Source organism: Penicillium samsonianum (genome assembly GCF_028829775.1).
Source record: "Penicillium samsonianum strain IBT 33392 chromosome Unknown utg000004l_segment0_segment0, whole genome shotgun sequence".
In the NCBI taxonomy this organism is placed as follows: Eukaryota; Fungi; Ascomycota; class Eurotiomycetes; order Eurotiales; family Aspergillaceae; genus Penicillium; species Penicillium samsonianum.
In genome coordinates, this window is record NW_026643262.1 from 624,407 (window position 1) to 645,314 (window position 20,908).

The 20,908-nt window shown below is 48.3% G+C and overlaps 9 protein-coding genes across 9 annotated transcripts; 3 read left to right on the plus strand and 6 right to left on the minus strand.

Annotated features, from left to right (window-relative positions):
* Positions 1 to 57: 57 nt before the first annotated feature.
* On the plus strand, positions 58 to 2,850 carry N7471_007143 (glutamine-dependent NAD(+) synthetase; the record flags this gene model as incomplete). Its single annotated transcript, XM_057279862.1, has 12 exons — positions 58 to 86; positions 146 to 415; positions 469 to 527; positions 588 to 777; positions 828 to 853; positions 903 to 994; positions 1,047 to 1,624; positions 1,708 to 2,042; positions 2,104 to 2,107; positions 2,163 to 2,205; positions 2,267 to 2,684; positions 2,741 to 2,850. The coding sequence occupies 12 exons, from the start codon at positions 58 to 60 to the stop codon at positions 2,848 to 2,850; spliced, it is 2,154 nt and encodes a 717-aa protein (XP_057134122.1).
* A 378-nt stretch (positions 2,851 to 3,228) lies between these two features.
* N7471_007144 (uncharacterized protein) lies at positions 3,229 to 4,692 on the minus strand (the record flags this gene model as incomplete). Its single annotated transcript, XM_057279863.1, has 1 exon — positions 3,229 to 4,692. One exon carries the CDS (start codon positions 4,690 to 4,692, stop codon positions 3,229 to 3,231), a length of 1,464 nt encoding a protein of 487 aa, XP_057134123.1.
* Positions 4,693 to 6,774: 2,082 nt separating this feature from the next.
* Positions 6,775 to 7,797, minus strand: N7471_007145 (HNH endonuclease signature motif containing protein; the record flags this gene model as incomplete). The annotated part of the gene is made up of 3 exons (XM_057279864.1): positions 6,775 to 7,083; positions 7,144 to 7,493; positions 7,545 to 7,797. The coding sequence occupies 3 exons, from the start codon at positions 7,795 to 7,797 to the stop codon at positions 6,775 to 6,777; spliced, it is 912 nt and encodes a 303-aa protein (XP_057134124.1).
* Positions 7,798 to 8,180: 383 nt separating this feature from the next.
* N7471_007146 (questin oxidase family protein) lies at positions 8,181 to 10,251 on the minus strand. Its single transcript, XM_057279865.1, has 5 exons — positions 9,674 to 10,251; positions 9,322 to 9,624; positions 8,895 to 9,254; positions 8,436 to 8,840; positions 8,181 to 8,378 (listed from the first exon to the last, which is right to left on the minus strand). The coding sequence occupies exons 1-5, from the start codon at positions 10,062 to 10,064 to the stop codon at positions 8,281 to 8,283; spliced, it is 1,557 nt and encodes a 518-aa protein (XP_057134125.1). The 5' UTR covers positions 10,065 to 10,251; the 3' UTR covers positions 8,181 to 8,280.
* A 240-nt stretch (positions 10,252 to 10,491) lies between these two features.
* On the minus strand, positions 10,492 to 11,274 carry N7471_007147 (VOC family protein; the record flags this gene model as incomplete). Its single annotated transcript, XM_057279866.1, has 1 exon — positions 10,492 to 11,274. One exon carries the CDS (start codon positions 11,272 to 11,274, stop codon positions 10,492 to 10,494), a length of 783 nt encoding a protein of 260 aa, XP_057134126.1.
* A 3,955-nt stretch (positions 11,275 to 15,229) lies between these two features.
* On the plus strand, positions 15,230 to 17,663 carry N7471_007148 (sodium:solute symporter family protein; the record flags this gene model as incomplete). The annotated part of the gene is made up of 7 exons (XM_057279867.1): positions 15,230 to 15,348; positions 15,416 to 15,588; positions 15,671 to 16,187; positions 16,243 to 16,277; positions 16,342 to 16,960; positions 17,031 to 17,457; positions 17,508 to 17,663. 7 exons carry the CDS (start codon positions 15,230 to 15,232, stop codon positions 17,661 to 17,663), a joined length of 2,046 nt encoding a protein of 681 aa, XP_057134127.1.
* Positions 17,664 to 17,970: 307 nt separating this feature from the next.
* On the plus strand, positions 17,971 to 18,150 carry N7471_007149 (uncharacterized protein; the record flags this gene model as incomplete). The annotated part of the gene is made up of 1 exon (XM_057279868.1): positions 17,971 to 18,150. One exon carries the CDS (start codon positions 17,971 to 17,973, stop codon positions 18,148 to 18,150), a length of 180 nt encoding a protein of 59 aa, XP_057134128.1.
* Positions 18,151 to 18,406: 256 nt separating this feature from the next.
* On the minus strand, positions 18,407 to 18,916 carry N7471_007150 (zinc knuckle domain protein; the record flags this gene model as incomplete). The annotated part of the gene is made up of 1 exon (XM_057279869.1): positions 18,407 to 18,916. One exon carries the CDS (start codon positions 18,914 to 18,916, stop codon positions 18,407 to 18,409), a length of 510 nt encoding a protein of 169 aa, XP_057134129.1.
* Positions 18,917 to 18,993: 77 nt separating this feature from the next.
* Positions 18,994 to 19,449, minus strand: N7471_007151 (uncharacterized protein; the record flags this gene model as incomplete). The annotated part of the gene is made up of 1 exon (XM_057279870.1): positions 18,994 to 19,449. One exon carries the CDS (start codon positions 19,447 to 19,449, stop codon positions 18,994 to 18,996), a length of 456 nt encoding a protein of 151 aa, XP_057134130.1.
* Positions 19,450 to 20,908: the final 1,459 nt, after the last annotated feature.

Genomic DNA, 20,908 nt, shown 5'->3' on the forward strand with positions numbered 1-20,908 from the left:
CCGACGAGCCTCTGTGCGAAGCGCAAGGCACGGACGTCTCAAGTCATATTAGGCATCATGGGGCACCTGGTCACTCTTGCAACATGGTAAGGCTGACTCATTTACTATCCAGATACTAGAAACCCCCCGCGCTAACTCTTTATAGCTCTCTTAATCAGTGGGCTCTCGACTTTGAGGGCAACGCCGAGCGTATCATTGAAAGCATTAGGCAAGCTAAGGCTGCTGGTGCCACTTTGCGCGTTGGACCGGAGCTCGAGATTACTGGCTATGGTGTTCTGGATGGTTTCCTTGAGGGCGACACCTTCTTGCACTCATGGGAAATGCTCGCCCGCATCATCGACCATCCCGATTGCCAGGATATTGTGGTTGACGTGGGATTGCCGGTTCGCCATCGCAATGTGCGCTACAACTGTCGGTAAGTATTTCCGATGCAACTGGTATCGCATTAGCTGATATATCCTCTCTAAGTGTGATTTTCTACAACCGGAAGATCGTCCTGATTAGGCCCAAGATGTGGCTTGCCAATGGTTCGTTCAATTGCTCTCTATACTTCTGAGAATAATTTCTAATATCAGTTTTTATTCTAGATGGCAACTATCGCGAGCACCGACACTTTACGCCATGGCAGCGTCCGCAGGAGGTGGAAGACTACTATTTGGAATCAATTGTTGGAAAGGTCACTGGCCAGTACAAGGTTCCATTTGGTGATGCCGTCATCAGCACGAGAGATACATGTCTGGGTCTTGAGACGTGCGAGGAGCTGTTTACCCCTAATGGGTAGGTGTTGAACTCTCTATGTGGTTTTGGATGCTAACAATCGAATTTAGCCCTCATGTTCCATATGGCCTAGCTGGTGAGTCTACATGTTCAGACGACCGCGCTCATTGTCTAATTCGAATTAGGTGTTGAGATCATCTCCAATTCTTCGGGCAGCCACCACGAACTGAAGAAGCTTGACACTCGGATCAATTTGATCACCCAGGCTACCAAACTGGTAAGTAGAAAACAACCCTACAATAGGATAGCGCTTTTCTCACACCTCGTAGAGCGGTGGAATCTATCTCTATGCCAATCAGCAAGGCTGCGACGGTGATCGTTTGTACTATGACGGATGTGCTATGATTGTCGTCAACGGTGACATCGTGGCCCAAGGTTCACAGTTCTCTCTGAACGACGTGGAAGTCATCACTGCAACAGTCGACATCGAAGAAGTTCGCACGTACCGGTGCAGCGCAAGCCGTGGAATGCAAGCTAGCAGGCAAACACCCTATGTCCGCCTTGATCTTGATATCAGACTTTCTCGGCGGGATGAAGATGCCGAGCCTAGCCTCGCGACTGCTCAGCCTATCAAGCCGCGGTACCATCCTCCTGAGGAGGAGATTTCCCTAGGGCCTGCCTGCTGGCTATGGGATTACCTTCGAAGATGTGGAGCCGCCGGTTTCTTCCTCCCTCTGAGCGGTGGTATTGACAGCTGTGCCACGGCAATCATTGTGCACTCCATGTGTCGCGAAGTGCTCAAGGCAGTGCGCGAAGGGAATGAGCAGGTCATCAAGGATGTCCGCCGGTTGTGTGCGAAGCCAGCAGATTCAGAGTGGCTTCCTACCACCACCCAGGAAATTTGCAAGTATGTCTTCCAAGCGTTGAGCCTGTGTCAGGCCAGACTTTTCTATCGTCATAGTGTGGGGCAACGTTGACCAATCTTTCTAGATCTATTTTCCATACCAGCTACATGGGCACACAAAACTCAGGCCTGGAGACACGAGACAGAGCGACTCGACTGGCCAACGATATTGGGTCTTACCACATTGACTTCAATTTCGATACTGTGGTCACTTCTATCATGAATCTGTTCACTGTTATCACTAACTTCCAGCCTCGTTTCAAAATGCACGGTGGGTCTCCTGCGGAGAATGCCGCGCTTCAGAATGTGCAGGCTCGGCTCAGGATGGTTCTCTCGTATCTGTTTGCCTCATTATTGCCAACTGTGCGTCAACGCCCTGGCGGTGGCAGCTTGCTTGTTCTCGCATCATCTAACGTTGATGGTAAGTCTCTCAAACACGAACATCGTCCCTCGTTGAGCATCTTCACTAACCGTTATTACAGAATGGTACGCCACAGCACATACACTAATTTTCTTCCTGTGACTGACTTAACCCATCTAGTTTACGAGGATATCTCACCAAGTACGATGCCAGCTCTGCCGATGTAAGCATCAATTTCCGCACGTCCAGCACCACTTCTATTCCCAACTAACCAAAACACCCAGCTCAACCCCATCGGCTCCGTAAGCAAAGTCGACCTCAAGAAATTCATTTCCTGGTCCGGTCACAGCTTCGGCCTCCCAATCCTCGAAGAATTCATCCACGCAACACCCACAGCGGAGCTGGAACCGATCACACACGACTACGTCCAATCCGACGAAGCCGACATGGGCGTTACGTACGCGCAGCTGGGCGTTTTCGGGTACCTGAGGAAGGTCTCGAAGCTAGGCCCGTACTCTATGTACGAGAAGCTGCTGCACCTGTGGGGCAACGAGTACAGCCCGCGCGAGATCTACGAGAAGACGCGCCATTTCTTCTACTACTACTCCATCAACAGACATAAGATGACTGTTCTTACGCCTAGCTACCATGCTGAGCAGTACTCCCCCGAAGACAATCGTCATGATCTGAGGCAGTTCCTTTGTATGTTTTTTTCTCATTCCGGGTTTGTGGATTTGTGCTAACTTTGGTTTGTGTAGACCCGCCGTTTACTTGGGCGTACAAGAAGATGGAAGATAATGTTAAGTACTGGGAATCTAAGGGGTGGACTACTGGAAAGGGAGGGAAGAAGAGTGTCAAGGCTGATTAGATGTAGATCGTGTGGGTTTTAACTTTTCAAGATGTTTGTGTATCTGGCTTAGGTCTTGCTTGATATTAAAGTCTCCTTCCATTAGGATTGGGTAATATGTGAACGCTTGAATTATTTCCTATGAAATATCAAACTAGCTGTAATTTACTTTTCCATGCAGCATGAGGAGGAAAAGGCAATAGTTGAATGTACCTGTGAGCCGGGTGGCTCAAAACCAGATTGGGAAGCAAATTATGAAGGAGATGCCATCCGAAAACCCGTGGGAAATACAAGTAAATTGAGGAAACGCGCTGAAGAGTCAGACATAAAAGGAGGTCATGGTAAAGGTCATAGCCAGGGAAGATCGGCGTTCATCGTAGATATTGTCCAAACAGAGTCCTAGTCTTTCCAGAACCAACCGTTCTTCGACGTGTCGGACTCAGGTTTGGAATCCAAACCTTTCTGGGGATGAGACACCTCAACAGACTCTTCACTTTCCTCTCGGCCATCTGCGAAACGCCTCGTGTTGAAGATCTTGCTCTCAACCGAGCCATCGGGAAGCCGCACACGTTCCGTTCGAGTCATAGTGGAGACGACACGAGGCTGCGCTGGTTCTGATACAGCTGCAGTTGGCTTAGTCTCGATCTCGGTCGGTAAATCCCTAGGTGTTTCAGGAACAGATTTCTTGTTTCCGCCAGACACGAGATCGATCCAATTCTCATTGTCGTCATTGCTGTGCTCATCCTTCACATTTGGAGGGCTACGTCTGTATTCCTCAAGTTCTTCCTGTTGCTGCCGTCTATCCTCGAGAAGGAGACGCAGAAGAGGGCTTTCCGAGACACCGCTGAAGAATTCACGTTCGCGATTTTCGATATCATCCAAGAAGCGCTCATATAGATCCAGCTCGTTATCAGGCTCCTTTGTATTTGCAGATTCTTTCTCTTTCTCAGATAGAGGCCGAGACTGAGACCGGTCCTGCTCTGGGTCTGCACGGCCAGAGAAGGTAACGCCCGACCAAGACTGGCCATCTCTGCCAGACACATACTTCCACTTATCTCCCAAGCTGCCTCTTTTCACAAGCCCTTGTAGCCAATCCTTTCCGGACTCAGATCTCGTGACGGCATTACGATCGAGCATCGGCTTATCGTTCTCGAGTCGAAGTAAATCCTCGAAGGCTTCTCGCCACTGCGGTTCGGAAGGATCACGGTCGGAGTTGAGATGCAAAGATGACATGAGAGATGAGAAAACTCCCTTTTCACGATGCGCTTGGTATTGCGCTTGGCGTTCTAGATGGAGAGGCGAGTATGGGCTGAACAGGATATAACCGATCGGCCAGTTTGGTGAGTCGGTGTCCTCGAACATATCGCGGAGGAGAAGGTTCTGGCCGGAGTGGAGGAGTTGCGATGCGAAAGGGAAGAAGCGGTCCTCGAAGAACCGGTCGAAGAAGGAATCGAGGCCAAAGAAGTCGGATGGTCCATTATACCACTTTCTCCACGAATCATCGTTCTCAGGCCAGCGTGGTCGGGAATGCTTTCCGTAGTTGTAGTTGCGTGGATCGTCTCCATCTCTGTTGCCCGGATAACCACTTCCACTGTCTCGGTCTGTTGGATAGCTGTTGTTGTCTGTATTATCATGGGTTCTTTGACAAGCCATCTGATTCTGGTAGCTGTGATTATCCGCAAATATATCCCAGTGGCCGTTGTGAGGCTGTGTCACCATCGAAGGGAGGCCTGTGATAGATTGAAGCATGGTGGAGACCTGCTCATCGGCGTAGCGCCGGAAGGCGACGAACGGGTTGCTCTCGTCATCGGCCCCGTCCTTCTGACTCGAAACGTCCTTGCGGCTGATGTCTTCGTTGCCCATGATTTATGACAAGATCAGAAAATAACAATAGATACTACCTTGGTAGGCTGATGGAGGGAAAAGTGAACAGATGCAGAGTTGAATACATGTTGGGGAGCCCCACTCGATCTCACGTGATCCCCAATGTATTTTTGTTATTGCCTTTGTTTTTTTCTCGGTTTTGTTTTCTTCATGCGCCCTGTTCGTCCGTGTGGCTTTACAATATATGGTACTCTCTGTTCTTTTTTCCATTCTAGTTTGAGTAGACTTGAAAATTGTTTAACAAACATACTACTAGTATATATGTACTCTATACAAACACAATTCCGTTGAGCCGCTGGCGTCATTCCAAGGTTAGAGCCCCACCGCAGCTAAAGCGGGAACCATAGTTCAACCTCTAAAGTATGGGGATAAGAGTCGAAAAGATCAATACATACATCCCGAATTAAACGAGCAGACATTAAATGGCCCTAAACCGGGAGCATCGATGATGACTTGGGCATAGTAGATCCTCACTAGGTAGCTCATCTTCGTTCCGTTGAATATGCCTTTTTACGATCTGGTTGTTGAAGACGAAAGACTCGAAGCACCCATGATCCTAGCATCAGTGATGTAGAAGAGTTCGTTACTAATATAACCGAAGGTGAAGAAGCGGCGACAGAAAACCTGAATGACCTAACATCCCTATTCTTATTATTCGTTTCCCATTCAATCTACCATTCGCCCTAACTCCTAGATGACACTCCATTCCAAACCAAAACGCAGCATCTCCTTTTACCCACTCAAAGTCTCGTCTTAAATGCGTTTCTGGTGAACCCTACCCAAGTGTTCCGTCATGTTATCCTTCCGACTGAAGAATCTGCCACACACAGGACAACCAATTGAGTGCGGGAAGACATGCTGTGTCTCAATGTGACGCATCAGCACTCCCTTTCGAGAGAAGACGCGGTCGTATTTGCAGTCTTTCCAAGGGCAGTAGAAAGAGCCGTGGACTTCCCTGAAACGGAAATAAGGTTGTTAGTGAAGTAATGGTATGACAGCCTGCCTCTCAACTTAAATAGTAGATTGCTCACTCTTTTTTCAGTTTGCGCGTTTGGACACGATCAGAGGGCATCCTACCCTTAGAACGTCTCTTGGTATTGGTGTTCATCTGAGATGGTTCCTCTTTTGTGGGAAGAGACGCGGGTGTAGTTGTAGTTGTAGAAGTAGAATTGTGTCTAGGGCTGATTGATACTTTTGCCGAGGACTCCATGGTGCTAGTGTCTTCGACCAAGTAACGAATAGCATTCAGGTCCAAGTCATGCAAATTCAGATGAGTTGGGGCGGAAGGCATAAGAAAGTTGGGATGCTGCCGCGTGAAGGGGTCTTGCGCTATACCATTGTATAGAAGATTATTTGCAGAGAATATAGATGCCTCTGCAGTCGTTGAAGGATGGAACCGATGAGCGAAATGATTTTCAGGATGATGTAAAGCAGCACGCCAGTCAAGTTCCTCAGAGACATTTGGAATGTCCGTGGGGAGGTTGAACGAAGAATAGGCCATTGGATTACAAGGTCTGTCACAAACGAATAGACTGTAATATGGTTGGTGGGTCTTTGGGGCAAAGTATTGAAATGCTTTGAATTGTTTGAACTGAACTTCGACAATTCTCGAGCTGAGGAAGAGAGCTTTTATGTTGAATTCTCGAACCTGCCCAGGTGAAATCAAATTCACTACATACTAATCAATAGCTAGTAATAAGATAGGCTGGATAGGCTGATGTCGTGTGTCACTGCCCAGGTGCATGGTACCGTATTCTATTGACCAGTAATAAGTCGTGTACCATGTTACCCGGGACCAGTGAATGCCATGAAAGATCAAATAAGTGGGGCTAGGTAAAAATCTATGGTACTCAATTCCAGGGCTAGTCTAAATCGGGACTAGACTCGTATCACCACATACACCACCCCCCAACAAATCTATATAGTTAACCACTTTCAATTTGAACTATATATATTTCCACCAAGGTATAGAGCGAAATAAGCTCCTAATTATAGTATCTAAGTACCTAAGTACATATTAAGCAATAACTAGTTACAGGTTAAAGGTCTGGATATGTCCAATCACTTTATGACTTGCAAGTTCCATCCGTCCCATATCCGAAGTCTGTGATACACTTCCATCTCGAGTCTTTCACGAGCGTGGGGAGCCTCGTTAAATTCCGCTATCATATCATTGCATGACGAGAAATCCGATTCAAACGTTTTTTCGCCGGCACCCCTCATGTTCGCAAGAACACACTGACGAAAATGCCATCGAAGATATTGATCGGGAACCCTGTTCGGGTCATTTTCGTTTCGACAAACAGGGTCCAGATGTTTTCCATCTATATTATGATTATCGCGTCTAAAGCAAGTGATTTTGTAATTGTCCTATAAATGAATTAGTATTCGTTCCTTCTGTCTCCCTCTGTCCTGAATAGAAACACTTACATCTGGGTTGATGCCAAAATAGTACTTTTCAAACAACTCATGATATTGTGTTTGCATAAGTAAACCATTTTGAACCGAGTTGATAAGTGAGGTATCGCTACCCGGGACGGCATTAGGAACCCATTTGTCAAACCCTTGTCGAATCCAGTGTTCCTCTTTTTCTAAAGGAAAGACATGACAGGCATGGAACCCAGTCCAATCGTCGATTTCGAATTCGAAGTTCTCATCTCCCGAAATAACACATTTTCGATCTCGATTTCGTACACTAAGTGTGAAGTGTAGATTTCTATCGCTAATTCGATAGGATGGAATTCTGCGGATATGGGGTTCATCGGTCATTGTAACAGAATCTATCCGAGTTGGCAGGTTTCTTGCTGTTTCAAATTTTTGGAAAGACGTACCTCCAGGGGCAGTAACAATATAGTAATTTCCGATCGCCAATGCTTCGTCCGTTGGTAAAATTTCATTGTGAGAAATATCGAAGATAGTGAATGGGTGTGGCAAGGAGTTTGAATGAGATTCTACAACCAGGACAATGTGGAGGAGGTTGATAAAATTTTGTTGTGTGATGCTGCTGTTCTGGTAAAAACCACCAAGCATTTCTTGCGTAGAATCGTCGTAAAAGAACACATTGCGGCGGTAATTCGATGCCATGTTGATTCGGGGTACATCAAAGGGAAGAATCAGGATCAAGAAGAACTCGAGTCTTCAGGAAGAAAAAAAAGATGTGTGCGATAGATGAGGGGAAAGAGAGAGAAGGGGTGAAGTATGATTCCCAGCTTTAGCTGTAGTGGGGCTCTAAGCTTGATGCAGAGTGGGGACTCTATCCCCTCCTTTAGTGATGGATCTGGAAGGTCTTTTCTTTATTTCTTCCGTAATAAAGTAGGATGTTTTTATGTATGTTTTTTATGTTAATTTAGTACAAGAATAGACACTTATGCGACGTTGTCTGTCTTTTTGGTAGTCTTTTTAGATATCCTTTTTTAGATATATTCTCCCCTTTCTCAGCTAGACAGCGGAAAAAGGCGGAAAAAGGCTTAAAACGTGCAGACCACTTTTCAATATAACCCTTGGAAGATGACATTCTGAGATATAGAGAAGAATTGAATAGACATTCTCACAAAGATGGCACCCATCTCACATATGTGCCCGTCCTTGAGGCTCCCATGCTTCATCGAATCCAGCAGAACGGACCCACATCGGCTTATCTCCCTCCTCAACAGTGGAGTCAACAGCTGTCGAGCAGTTAGTACCTGTAAGGTACGGGTGTAATGTCAGTTCCTGCCGCTTACCTATATTCCCAATCCTAAGCCACATATCTCCCTTGATCTGCATCTCGGGGTTTTTGCTCTCATATGCCTGACAGACTTTCTGACCGTGCGCCAAAGCCCGTGCGAGCTTGGCTAGATGCCCATCATCACCGGGATGGGCGATGCTGCGCGCGAATATCTGTGACCAGTCCTCCTTCAGAGGATAATTGGTCACCTCATCCAGCAGAAGATCCGGCGTTCCACGTGAAGTGTACATCAGGAGATCGATGCGTCCCTTCCACTCCAGCAAGCGCAGCTTGGATCGCTGGTTCAGGAATGGGAGGTTGATAAACTTAGAAAAGAAGATAGACGAGTTGACACAATGGATGAAGAAGAAATCAAGCTTCATCTCTCTGGTCGGACGCTGGGCGGCACCAGTATAGTAAACTAAGATAAATTTAGCAATAGCTCCTCGCTCACATCACTTAAGGCTAGACTTACCAACTGTATTGATCATATCCGCCAACCGCTCCTCTACCTGATCCTCGGATACGGTAAATTGAGAGGCATACTTCAGCATCTGCTCCGGTGCTCTGTGGAGCACTCCATCCCTGATTTTATTTCTGTCGGACCACTGCACACTCTTAACAAGAGCCTTATCTGCCCGCATCTCATTTATGAGCTGGAGCGTCGACTTCTGTCCCGGTTTTCCGATGCCGCCAGCCATCTTCTCGGCAGGTAGGAAGAACGCACGGCCCAGCCAGTCATCGTGCACTGCTGTCTGGGCAAGACCTTGAGCTACAATGGCAGGCTGGTTGAACTCTATACCGAACCCGAGGTGGATGAGCGGGTGGGTGAGGCCTGAAAGGATTAGCCCGAGGAACATACAATATCAATATAACCCAGTATAACTAGAAGGGATACTTACCACCAAACAACCGACATATCATACTCTCAGCTCGCTCATCCCCGGCGAAGACATATTCCCCAAGAACCGCACCGACGCCCTTCGCATCGATCTCATGCTGGAAGAAAGCTAGGTAATTAGGGTAATGTTCTTCCTTCCCAAAGTATTGCTGGAATTTAGCGACATCGTGCATAGATTGGATGACATCTTGGCTCGCGGGAAGGGCGGGTCTCTGATAAGTTTTATTCCGTTCATAGGAAGCCTTGATATCTTCCGGTGCTGCGCCAAGAGCATAGATACTAAGAAGCAGATGAGGTATGTGATCTGTTTCAGCATTAGAGATAGAGTGAGGATTCAGCTGAAAACTACATACTATGGAACCCTTGGTCATTGAAGAAGACATGGTGGATGGCCATGTCTTCCTGCAAGATCTCGCTTACTGTCCGCGCAGCGTCTTCCCTCACATTTGAGCTGTAGATGCCGGAGTCTGTCGCCGGCGACAGATGGAGCTTAGCAGCGGTCGCCATTCTGGATGGAGTAGCGCGGAAACGGTTCCCGGTGGTGGGACTATACGAGCTGTACTGCGCGGCTAGTCGCGGAAGGGGTAGAACGGGTGGAGATGTCGAAGAGACGGTTGTTTGAAAAGGTGAACGTAGACTGGAATAGCAGTGAGTACTATTCAGCAAAAGAAGCCGAGACTTGTATGTAGCTGTAGGTTTTGATCCGAACAAATGTCTGTGACACTGAAGAATGCGGGGAAGCATGTCCTTTATATAGCTCAAGTCATCTGGACCTATAATTGGAATTGTACAACTGTCATAGGTAGACAGTTCTACAGGAAATCCAATTCACCAATGGAACCTATCACGGTCGTACAAATATTAAAGGGAAATAAGAATGGAGCTCCAAACACGAAAAGCGGAGAAATCGGGCTTTCGGCTTTCCGTTGCCACGACCAACGTCATTTGACGGTCAGCAGGGATGGGGCTCCCTAAGTGATTTCCAGACCGGTCTTGCTGACTTACTTATTTGATGATTACAAAGGCTTTTAGGCCTAGGTCGCTCTATAGTACAAATGGTCATTTTGTTAACTGTTTGTTTTTTAGAACACGTGTGGTGATCCATGCATTATTCGGGGGTATCTGACTTTCTGGGGTAAAACGAACCCTATCCATTGCTCCCTTGGCTTGATCATAGCGAGTTCAATCTCTCAATGTCAAAGAACAGTCCAGGTAGAAGCTCAACCTTTCCTTCCTTCAACCCATTAAACACCAGCCGAGTGGACGCATCCCCTCCAGACAGGGAAATCCCATGCTTGCCGGCCGTCGAGCGGGAAGGAACTTCATAGACCCAGGGTCCACCAAATATCGCATCATATGCTACCTTGAAATTCGAAATCTCTCCATCGGGGACTTGCACTGACACAGAAGAAATGCCCTGCACGCCATTCGGGTGCCGTGTGAGATTTGGCTCAACCTCATAAGGGACACGGTTTGCGCGAGGTGTTCTGTCCAGACACCAGAAGGGTAGAGATCCGGGAACTACCTTTTCTTGACCATCTTTAGGGACACAAACTGCCCATTTCAACACAGTGCCGTCTGGTTTGGTACGACCGCCAGCGATGGGATCTGTATAGGAAGCATCGGTATCAGCGCGCTGGAATCGCTGTTGGACGGCGCTAAAGTCGTTTTCCGATCGCAAAGTGAAAGCCCAGTCGACGATGGTGTCTTCTTTCTCATTTCCCCAGCGATGATTGCGGCGTTTTTCGGGGTTGACGTCGTCAAAAAAGGCAATCAATTCGAGGTAAACGCCATCCGGGAGGAGAATCAGTTTGTTCGTGGTGAGTCCATCGGCGTGGTTTCCACCTGGTGCTAGGGTGAATTGGCCCTCAATATGTTTGGAGATTCCGTGGAGTGTTTTGTGAGAAATGAGGATGACGATATGGTCGAGGATGGGAGTTTGCTGTTCGGACATTATGTGATATAGTTATGAGGTTTCTTGTGAAAGTAGAATGTAGGATCAAACGTTCCCCATCATATTTATATTCGGGAGACGAAAAGTAGGGGAACAAACCCCTCACTTATGCGCCAAGAGAAATGTAGTTCTCTCTTCAATGATTATTTTATATTATACAGCTTGATGGTGTTTTAAAAGTTGTCTATTGCTCATAATATCCTGGTCTGATTGATCGGAAATGGTGCAATAATGGAGCATCGGAGAATCAACTTCACATTGAAAAGGATCATATTGTATGTAAACGGCGGACCTGTGAATTACTGTATCCGGTTAGTTTTGCCTTTTTGCGTTTAGCGCCCCAATACGTCGTCACGTAACCTCCCGCTCAATGCTCCCGACTTAAAGACCCAATCTCACCCACTTTCCTTTCTCCATCCCCTCTATCTTGCACCCATCGCCGCCTTTCTTTCTTTCTTTCTCGCCTCCGCCGACCACTACGCATTGGCATTCCGCCCGACGCACTGCCCCTTTCATTTTACCGGAGGTACCGCTCCATCCGACGCCTAGCTCGTTCTGGCCGGCATAGGCTGCCATACCAGTCGCCTAGGAGCAGAACCCCTAGGATGATCCAGCCCGTAGCCGCATCGTTCGGTTTCGTGTCGATACTCCCTCCTACTCTTTTCCTAGGGTGTGATAGTACACCGTGCTACGAAGCTATCTAGGTCGCCTTCTCTACTAGAGCGCCTTACTCGTTAAGCGTCACTTATTCTACCGGCCTCTATCGTATCTATAAAGTTCCGGCATACTATCTTCGATACCGTATACCCCGCCCTATCCGCCCTATCTAAGGTTATATTTGTATAGCCCCTAATATCGCAGAACGACTATCCGTTACCTTATCGCGAATCCCATAGTAGACTTCCGCAAAGCTCGCAAAGCCCGAAACCCGACCCGACTCGACCCTCAAAAGGGTCGGGTTTCGAGCCCATTTCCAAAACTCGCAGCGGGTTTCGGGCTTTTGGTTTAGGCCCATAGCTCGAAGGGGGGGGGGGGCGACGAGGCCCCCCTACGACTAAACAGTGCAAACATGCCAATTTCTCGTGACTACACAAATAATGCAGAAATTCCCAGTAATTTTGAGTATTTCGATTACATCGTTCACTCCAAATTAAACAAATTATTGATTAATTCCAGTATATATTAATGAATATTGATTAATTCTAGTATATACTAATAAGACTGATACATATTATCCTCTACATACTTCCTTTTCCTCCCTGACATACGTGGCTAAGTGCTATGACCTAGCAATGGAGGATCGCCAGCATCATTATCACCAGCATCATCCTCATCATCATCATCCTCATCATCATCATCATCATCCTCATCATCATCATCCTCATCATCATAAATATCAATCAAATCCCTAGAACTCTCGGGCTGTTCTTCTATATCACTAATCTATTCAACTTCAACATCATCAAGCTTATCGTCCTTTTCCTCTCTCAATGCTTCGATCTCATTTAAAGAGAAGAATCGTTCCAGCTCCTTTACCTCCTACAATTCAAGGTCAAATCTTGATACACAAAGGAATAACATTAACTCTTCAATAGTCTCAGCCTTTATACGACCGCGGCGATAATGGCAAATATCGCGAGTAGTGTTAAACAATCGTTCTACACCTGCACCAGTTGCTAGAATTGCAAGAATATACCGCGCAAGCGAAGCAATCGCAGGAAAACGGCTATAGTTCTCTCGCCAGAACGGCAGCGGCTCAGAATCAACGATATCTATATAAAATTAGTAACAGATAATTATCGAAATAAGACGATAAGAATATAACTTACCACCATCAATATACTAGGTTATCTCATCCCCAACCGGCTTCGCTTTAGGTTTCTTTAGGCGAAGCAGATTATGAAGAACTGTGCTTGGTCTTGATCCAGGCGAGGAGACTAGTAGGACTTGACTAGTAGCTTGACGCTCTTGGTAAGGGATAAGAGTGATAATAAGCCACAGCCAGCTCAGGGGGCTGAGCCAATTCTCATAAGGGGGTGATATTACGCAGTGGAGGGGGCTTCCACACAGTTCTCATATGTATATAGAAGTTGATAGATAGCGAGCACCCTAGTTGGTCAGGTGGGAAGAGTGAGAAGTCCTAAGGCCGCAGCATGAGGAGAAAACCTCAGGGTTTCCTCCCACCACTCTTCTCTTTCCAACCTCGATATTCGCTGCGAATGCACTCTTTTCTCGAAGACTAGGCTTGTGTCACAACAACTCTTAAAGTGCTGGTGAGGCCCATCGCGAAGCCAGTTTCATCAAAATTCCAGATATCATCATCATGGATTCCATACTAGCGTATAATCTCCCAAACAAGGTCAAACCACTCTTGAATAACTTTAGAATCCTCGCATAGAGCACTCTGATAGTCATATCGTCTTAAGAAACGCGTGGTGAGGTCGTCAGTGCGTCAGATATAGTTATGCACCCAGTTTTGGCCAACTGACTGAGGCACATGATCACCACGTTTGGCAAGCAGAATATTGGCCATTTCTCACACCATACCATGCCTTAGGGGCATTCCACATCTATCCATACTCAATATCCACTGCTTCAGTGATTCCTCCTCTAATTGAGTCAATTTACGGCTGTTGACGCGGGTGGTAGAGCGAAAGGTTTGGCCTGCGAGCCAGCCACGCAGCGTTGAACGCAGTATGTTAAATCTACGCTGCTGCTTCTATAACATTGGGAATCTCGCCGTTTTTGAAGGCTTGTATAGCACGTTAGACCCTGCCCTCCTGCTCAGTCAATTTTTGACGCGATTGAGAGCGAATTGGTGGCATGGTTGCTGGTTAAAGAGAGGTGTTGGAAAATTGGGTGGGTGGCTGGGCGGTGGCGGCTCGCTTGTGGTTTGTGGTGGCGGCTTGCTTGTGGTGGCGGCTCGCTTGTGGGTTACGTCATCACGGTATGTATTCTGTAGGATAACACTGTCGGATTCTGCCACCAAACTCACAGGTTGCACTGTTTGAGAGCCCATGGGCTCTTGGTTGGCGGGCGGGTGGGTGGAACACCTTGTCCGCCCATGGGCTGTGCAGAGGACTAATTTCTTCTACAGGGTTAATGCCCAAACCCCCCTCATTTGGTCGTTTAAACATGCTTTCCTCAAGAAAAGGCACTCACTAGCTGGGTTCAAACCCTAGATAGTGTGCATACATCATCTACCCCAGAGATGGTTGAAGGTGCTGCAAATGCTATCTTAAAAAAGGCTGGTGAAGATCCAGTTATTAGCCACAACTAGGCGTACTGCTTCCTTACAAGACTACCCCCCACGCTCAATTATATCAACTAAAAACCAAAGGAAAAATCGAGGGTAGAGAGTGAAGATTACGGTGCTTTACTTCTCTAGTTTAATCACCTTTCTACAGTGGTTAACCAGCATCAATTGCTACCGCATAAGATTTACAATTGGGACGAAACCGGCTACCGAATTGGCTAAGGAAAGCAACGTAAGGTTATTACCTCTCGTATAACTAGCGATATCCCTACCGGTAGTTAGTCAGAGTCAATTACTGGCATTAAATGTATTGCTGCCGATAGCTAGTTAATACTACCATGGTTCTCCCGGAGGTCCTCACATTTCAACTCAACTTCTTTCGCCATCTCACTCTCGAACCACTCTATAACCCCTTGACCTTGCTCCGTGTCCCAGCGCACTTGAAACAACAATGCAGCGCTGGAAGAATCCCCACGCACCTCTACCTATTTCATTTTAAGAACCCTTGTAAATACCTTATTGGACATTGGGACCTGTCTGCTGTCTGCGGATTTGAACCCCCAATTATCAACAGCTGATTGCTTTTATATCACCACTCAGCGTACCTAACTAGCCAGTCTAGCCTTTCCTGTCATTTACAATGCCTTGGTTAAGCTTGTTGACTGGTTAACTTTACTCTGAGCTTGAGAGTCTTCCGTTATGGCAGATGAGGCCAAGTTTGTTGCTCCTCTCCCCCAGGGATTTGGATATGGCATTATCCTTGGGTTGGGGTTGGTTTTTGCCTTGCTGATGATCTTTATCACCTGGGCTCTTAAAAGGTATGCATCTCTTGCTGGTGAAGGTGATGGGTAACCCGGTGGGTTGTATTGATTGAATGCTTCATAGGTATCAGCATGAAGTCCAAACATCCGAGATGTTCTCGACGGCTGGAAGATCCGTCAAGACTGGACTGGTCGCTGCTGCAGTCGTCAGTAGCTGGACCTGGCCGGCGACGCTGCTTCAGTCGTCGGCGGTGGCGTATAAATATGGCGTTTCAGGGCCGTTCTTCTATGCGTCGGGTGGGTCAATTCTTGAATTCTTGAACCCGGGACATGATTGATATCCGGTTTATCAGTGGCTGACGATATTTCTGGCGAATAGGCGCAATGGTCCAGATCATACTCTTTACAACCCTGGCACTTGAGTTAAAACGCAGAGCCCCGAACGCGCATACCTTCCTGGAGGCTATCCACGCTCGCTACGGGACCACCGTGCACATCGTCTTCATCGTATTTGGCCTGATGACGAACATCCTAGTGACTGCCATGCTGCTAACTGGCGGCTCTGCCGTTCTCACCTCCCTGACGGGTGTACCTACAGCGGCAGCCTGTTTCCTGCTCCCCTTTGGTGTCGTGCTGTACACCCTTTTTGGCGGTATCAAGGCTACATTTATCACGGATTACATGCATACGGTGGTTATAATCCTCGTTGTCTTCCTCTTTGCGTTTTCCGCTTACGCTACCAATTCGACCTTGGGGTCTCCCGGGAAGGTGTATGATGCGTTGGTCGCCGCAGCGAACCGGCATCCGGTTGATGGGAATGCGCATGGAAGCTATCTTACCATGCAGTCTCGGGAGGGTGCTATTTTCTGGGTGATCAATCTTGTCGGTAACTTTGGGTGCGTCTTTTCTATGACTGAGATAGGTTGTGTTCATGGCTGAGTAGTGATATAGGGCTGTTTTCCTCGACAATGGTTACTATAACAAGGGTATGTAAAAGACAAACAGTTCAGGATGAAGTGTTCAAAACTAGGTATGCTTACTTTCAGTTAGCAATCGCCGCCCACCCCATCCACGCGTTCCCCGGCTATGTCATCGGCGGTCTCTGCTGGTTTGCAATCCCCTGGCTCTGCGCCAGCACAATGGGACTCTCCGCCCTGGCCCTGGAGGGCTCCCAGCGCCTCAGCCCAGACGACGTCACCACGGGACTCGTATTACCATTCGCAGCCATAGAGCTCCTAGGACACAGCGGCGCCGTGGTCACTACGCTCATGATTTTCATGGCCGTTACGTCCGGATTTTCGGCACAGCTGATCGCTGTTTCTTCGATCTTCACATACGACATCTATCAAGCCTACGTCGAGCGCGCTGCCAAGGGGAAGAAGCTTGTCTGGATCTCCCATATGTCCTGCGTTGTGTTTGCTGTTGTCATGGCCGGCTTCGCGACGGGTCTTTCCTACGCTGGTATCGGGATGGGATATCTCTACTTGTTCATGGGGGTTATCATCTCCTCTGCCGTGTTCCCTGGCGCCATGGCACTGCTTTGGAAGGGACAGAACTGGATTGCTGCAGCTGCGTCTCCGGTTCTTGGTCTCGCAGTTTCCCTGATCACTTGGCTTCTTACCGCGAACAAGGAATCCGGCGTAGTAACTGTCACAAGTACCGGCGAAAAGTAACCCCTCCCCATCTTCTCTCCTTTCCTACATAATTTATTTGCATTTGCTAACAATGACAAACCACAGCTACCCAATGCTAGCCGGCAACGTCGCCGCCCTCTTCAGCCCGCTCCTCTTCGTCCCGACACTAACCTATCTCTTCGGACCCCAAAACTACGACTACAAATCCATGGCCTCGATCCGCCAAGTCGACGACACGGACGTCGCTTCCGCAGCCGCACACATCGACGACGACATCGAGCTCATTTCTGGCCCATCCTCCCCGAGAACTTCAACCGCCCGAACACAGAAAATGGAAGAAAAAGAAGAAGAAACCCGCAAATTGAACCGCGCAGCTCTATACTCCCGCACATGGACAATCGCCATGGTGCACTGTTTCCTCATTCTCTGGCCCATCCCCCTGTATGCGTCCGGGTATGTGTTCAGCAAGCGGTTTTTCACCGGGTGGGTTATTGTGGGGATACTCTGGCTCTTTGGGTCGGCGGCTGGAGTGGTTGTCCTTCCGTTGGTTGAGGGGCGGAAGACTATTGTTCGGGTGGTGAGGTTGATGGGGTTGGATTTGGTGAGGAGGCAGTAGAGATGGTGGAGGTTGATGATGATGATGATGTTGATGATGATGATGATGATGATGATGATGATGATGATGATGATGATGATGATGATGATGATGATGATGATGAATTCATTTGCCCGATGTAGCTCGCTCTAGATATATGCTGCTATGCGGGAGTGCTGTCAGGCCTGAGCCCATTGGACGACCGTTCGTGAAAATCGCAGTGCGAGTTTCTACTCGGTCGCCCTCGAATATAGTAATGAAAACACAATAAAAACAAAGGAAATTGCACAAAAACGAACGCCATCCTTCTTCTTCCATCACACTGCCCTAGGGGGTCATTCATTGCTGTGTCCCTTCCACAGATTCCGGCGGAAAGTTTCATGGGGGGAATTTCACGGAATTCACTGCTATGACTATGCGACATCACTCCGCTCGCTGACATCGTACCATATGTCATCGTCTGGGTTCTCCATTGTGGGTGCATCGGTCAAGATCATTGGAGAGGATTCGCTTGGTAATGGTCCGGGTGGCCTTCACCAGTCGCTGTCGTCTGGCTGCTCGTCCATGATGTCCTCCGGGTCGCCTACGCGGCGCTTTTTAGACATGGCGTGCTCAGACTCAGATCTCTGAGCGGCTGTTTGGGATCGTGTGAGTCCGCCTCCTGCTGCCCCTCCGGTGCAGGTATCGTTGCATCTAGGTCGTCCTCTTCGGTAGGCCTCGGCCCGATCGGAGCTGACGTGGTGTCACTGTTTACGGTGTTTCGGAAGTGTAGTGGGATGCGGTGGTCTGCAGGGCAGTCGGCCAGTGCCTGCTTTGCCTCATCTAACGCCGTCATCTTCACCGGACACTCTCAACTGGTGGGACGATGTCCTCTGCCGCAATTCGCCTACTTGACTGGTATCGCCTGGCCCCGTGTCGACGGACACTCCCAGGTCGGGTGCTCGTCGGCACAGTGGCCACAGTTGAAGATGTTGGGACAGTGTGACTGGATATGCCCCGGTTTTTGGCATTTTCTGCATAGTTTTGTCCGCCCCTCACGACAGAAGTGCGAAGCATTGTGGATCTGTTTTCCCCATACGACGCCAGTGATGATCGCACGGTTGGCCATGACGGGGCTGGTGAACTCGATCAGGATCGAGCCCTCGGCGCGTATGCCCGGTCGCGTCAGCAAGCCAAGATACTGGATTCGGGCGCTGTCGCCCCAATTGTTCTGTCTCAGCAGCTCAGCTGCGACCTCGTTCATGGTCTCCGGGGTAAGTTTCATCGACTTCACGGGCACATGATACGCCACTACTCCCCACAACGGTTCTTGGACCACCGAGCCAGGCCCAAATGCCTTCAACCATCCCGTATGCTTACGGAGAAACTCCGCCCCTGCAGCACTGTTTGCCAGCATGGCTACATCACACCTGATAATAGGTTTTGAGCTGCAATGACGGTAGCCCCTCTAGCCAAGGCCGCAGATCTCTTCTGTCAAGCAGTCGTCGCCATTTGATGCTCCGCCCGCTCGACCAGCTCCCTCGGCGAGAGCCTGCGAACCTGTTCACGATTTGGTCCGACCTTCACTATGACTTCGCGGTGCTTGCGAAGCTCGATTTCTGTCACCCCCGGAGACGACGTGCCGTTGCTACGGGCGTTAGGTGCCGCAGCCATGGCCAAACCGCGCTGCCAGTCTCTAGCTCGCAAGTCGCGCCACGCTGCCGCGGAATTCGCCGCGGTGGAGGACAAAGTTGTGGGTACGGTGTTCGTTGTCTTTTCAATGGCGTCCATTCGCTGGTTCAGGCGTTCGGTGCCGGCGTTGATCTTGGTCAGCGCTTCGAGCACTTCGACCATCCGCTGGCCGTCACCCCGTTGGGCGTTGAGTGCGTACTGGCGGACAGCCCTAATAAACCCAGTGACGTATCGGTCCATCGTGCCACGGTTTTCCATGGTTTTCCATGTGATCTAGCACCCGGCGGGCTCCTGCGATATCGTCCATCGATGTGGGTCGGGCGAAATAGGTATCGGACGGTAGCACTTGAATTTACGATTAAGATGAACTAATTCACGAGGCCGTAAGACCTCTGATTGGCGAGATATTTCGAGAAAACATTTTTGCCAAGAAAGAGTTGCTTTTTTCGATGGTGGAGGTTCATAGGAAGGAGGATCAATCTGATACGCCTTCGAGGATTGTTACGCCGGCGGAGGTGGTTGGGGAGGAGCCTTGATTGATTATATCATATGATATTAACTAGTTAGTTAGTTATGTTAGCTAGTTAGTTATGATGGGGGAGATACTTTTGTTTTACCTTTTACTCGGTAGTATCGCCTTCATCTCTCCAACTCCAATTTCCACTACCTTTGTCTTTCTCCTTGGCTTCTTGCGTCACGAGTTTTACCGTTACCTCCGAAGCTAAAACGATACGCCTAAATGCTGGATCCCCTGGTACTGGACCTCGCTGAACCCCATGTTGGGTTGGGTTTTGGGTCGGATCTAACAACCCAGGGTTGGGTCCTGGGTAAAGATGGGTAACCAATTGGGTTATCAAAGTAAACAAACATAGGAAACCTCGTGACTTGCATTATTTATGAAGTTTTGGTCTGTTTTTCTAGGTATCACGACTGTATTCATCTTTACATAGGAAGCACAAAGTGGGAAGACGGATAAATAAGGGATTGAGGATTTTAGTGTCTTGATATTAGGAGATTATGCGAATTTCTGTTAATTATTAGGCTAATAATGTACAAATTGATCATCATCACGTCTAAAACGCTTCCGATTTCTACCAGAGACACGCTGCTGAGTATCATGTAAAGAAAGCTCCGCTTCGTCATCAAATAAAGCAGCTTCCTGGCCTTCTGCTCCTGAATTAGACGCAAAACTTTTCCGTCTCTTGCCCGTAGCACGCTCTGAAAGTCCCTGAGTTACTGGCTGATCCTGGAGAATGGCCAGATTATCCTCCCCTTCATTATCACTGATCCACTCGAGGTCATCCTCGGGCAGCTGTACGTCTTTCTCTTCATTTAGCGCTTGCTCTTCCTCATTTGAAAGATGTTCCTTGATAAAAGCAAGATCCCCCCCCCCCCCCGGCCGGCCGGGCAGCTTCAAACTTAGACGTACACATAAACATCATAAATTCTTGGATAATTGTGGGACTAAGTGAGCCTCGCCGATAGCGACAGGCGTCTTGGGCAGGGTTGAAGAGCTGCTCAATACCAGCACCAGTTGCAGGGATAGACAGAACATCGCGTGCAACCCTTGCAAGTGCTAGTAATTTATGCTTATTCTCTTTCCAGAACCTCCGAAGGGCAATAGGACCAGTATCTATTAAAACTATTAATGGACGGTAAACGTAGGTGAATACCAAACTTACCACTCTCGATACTATGTAATAGTAATCAGGTGTAA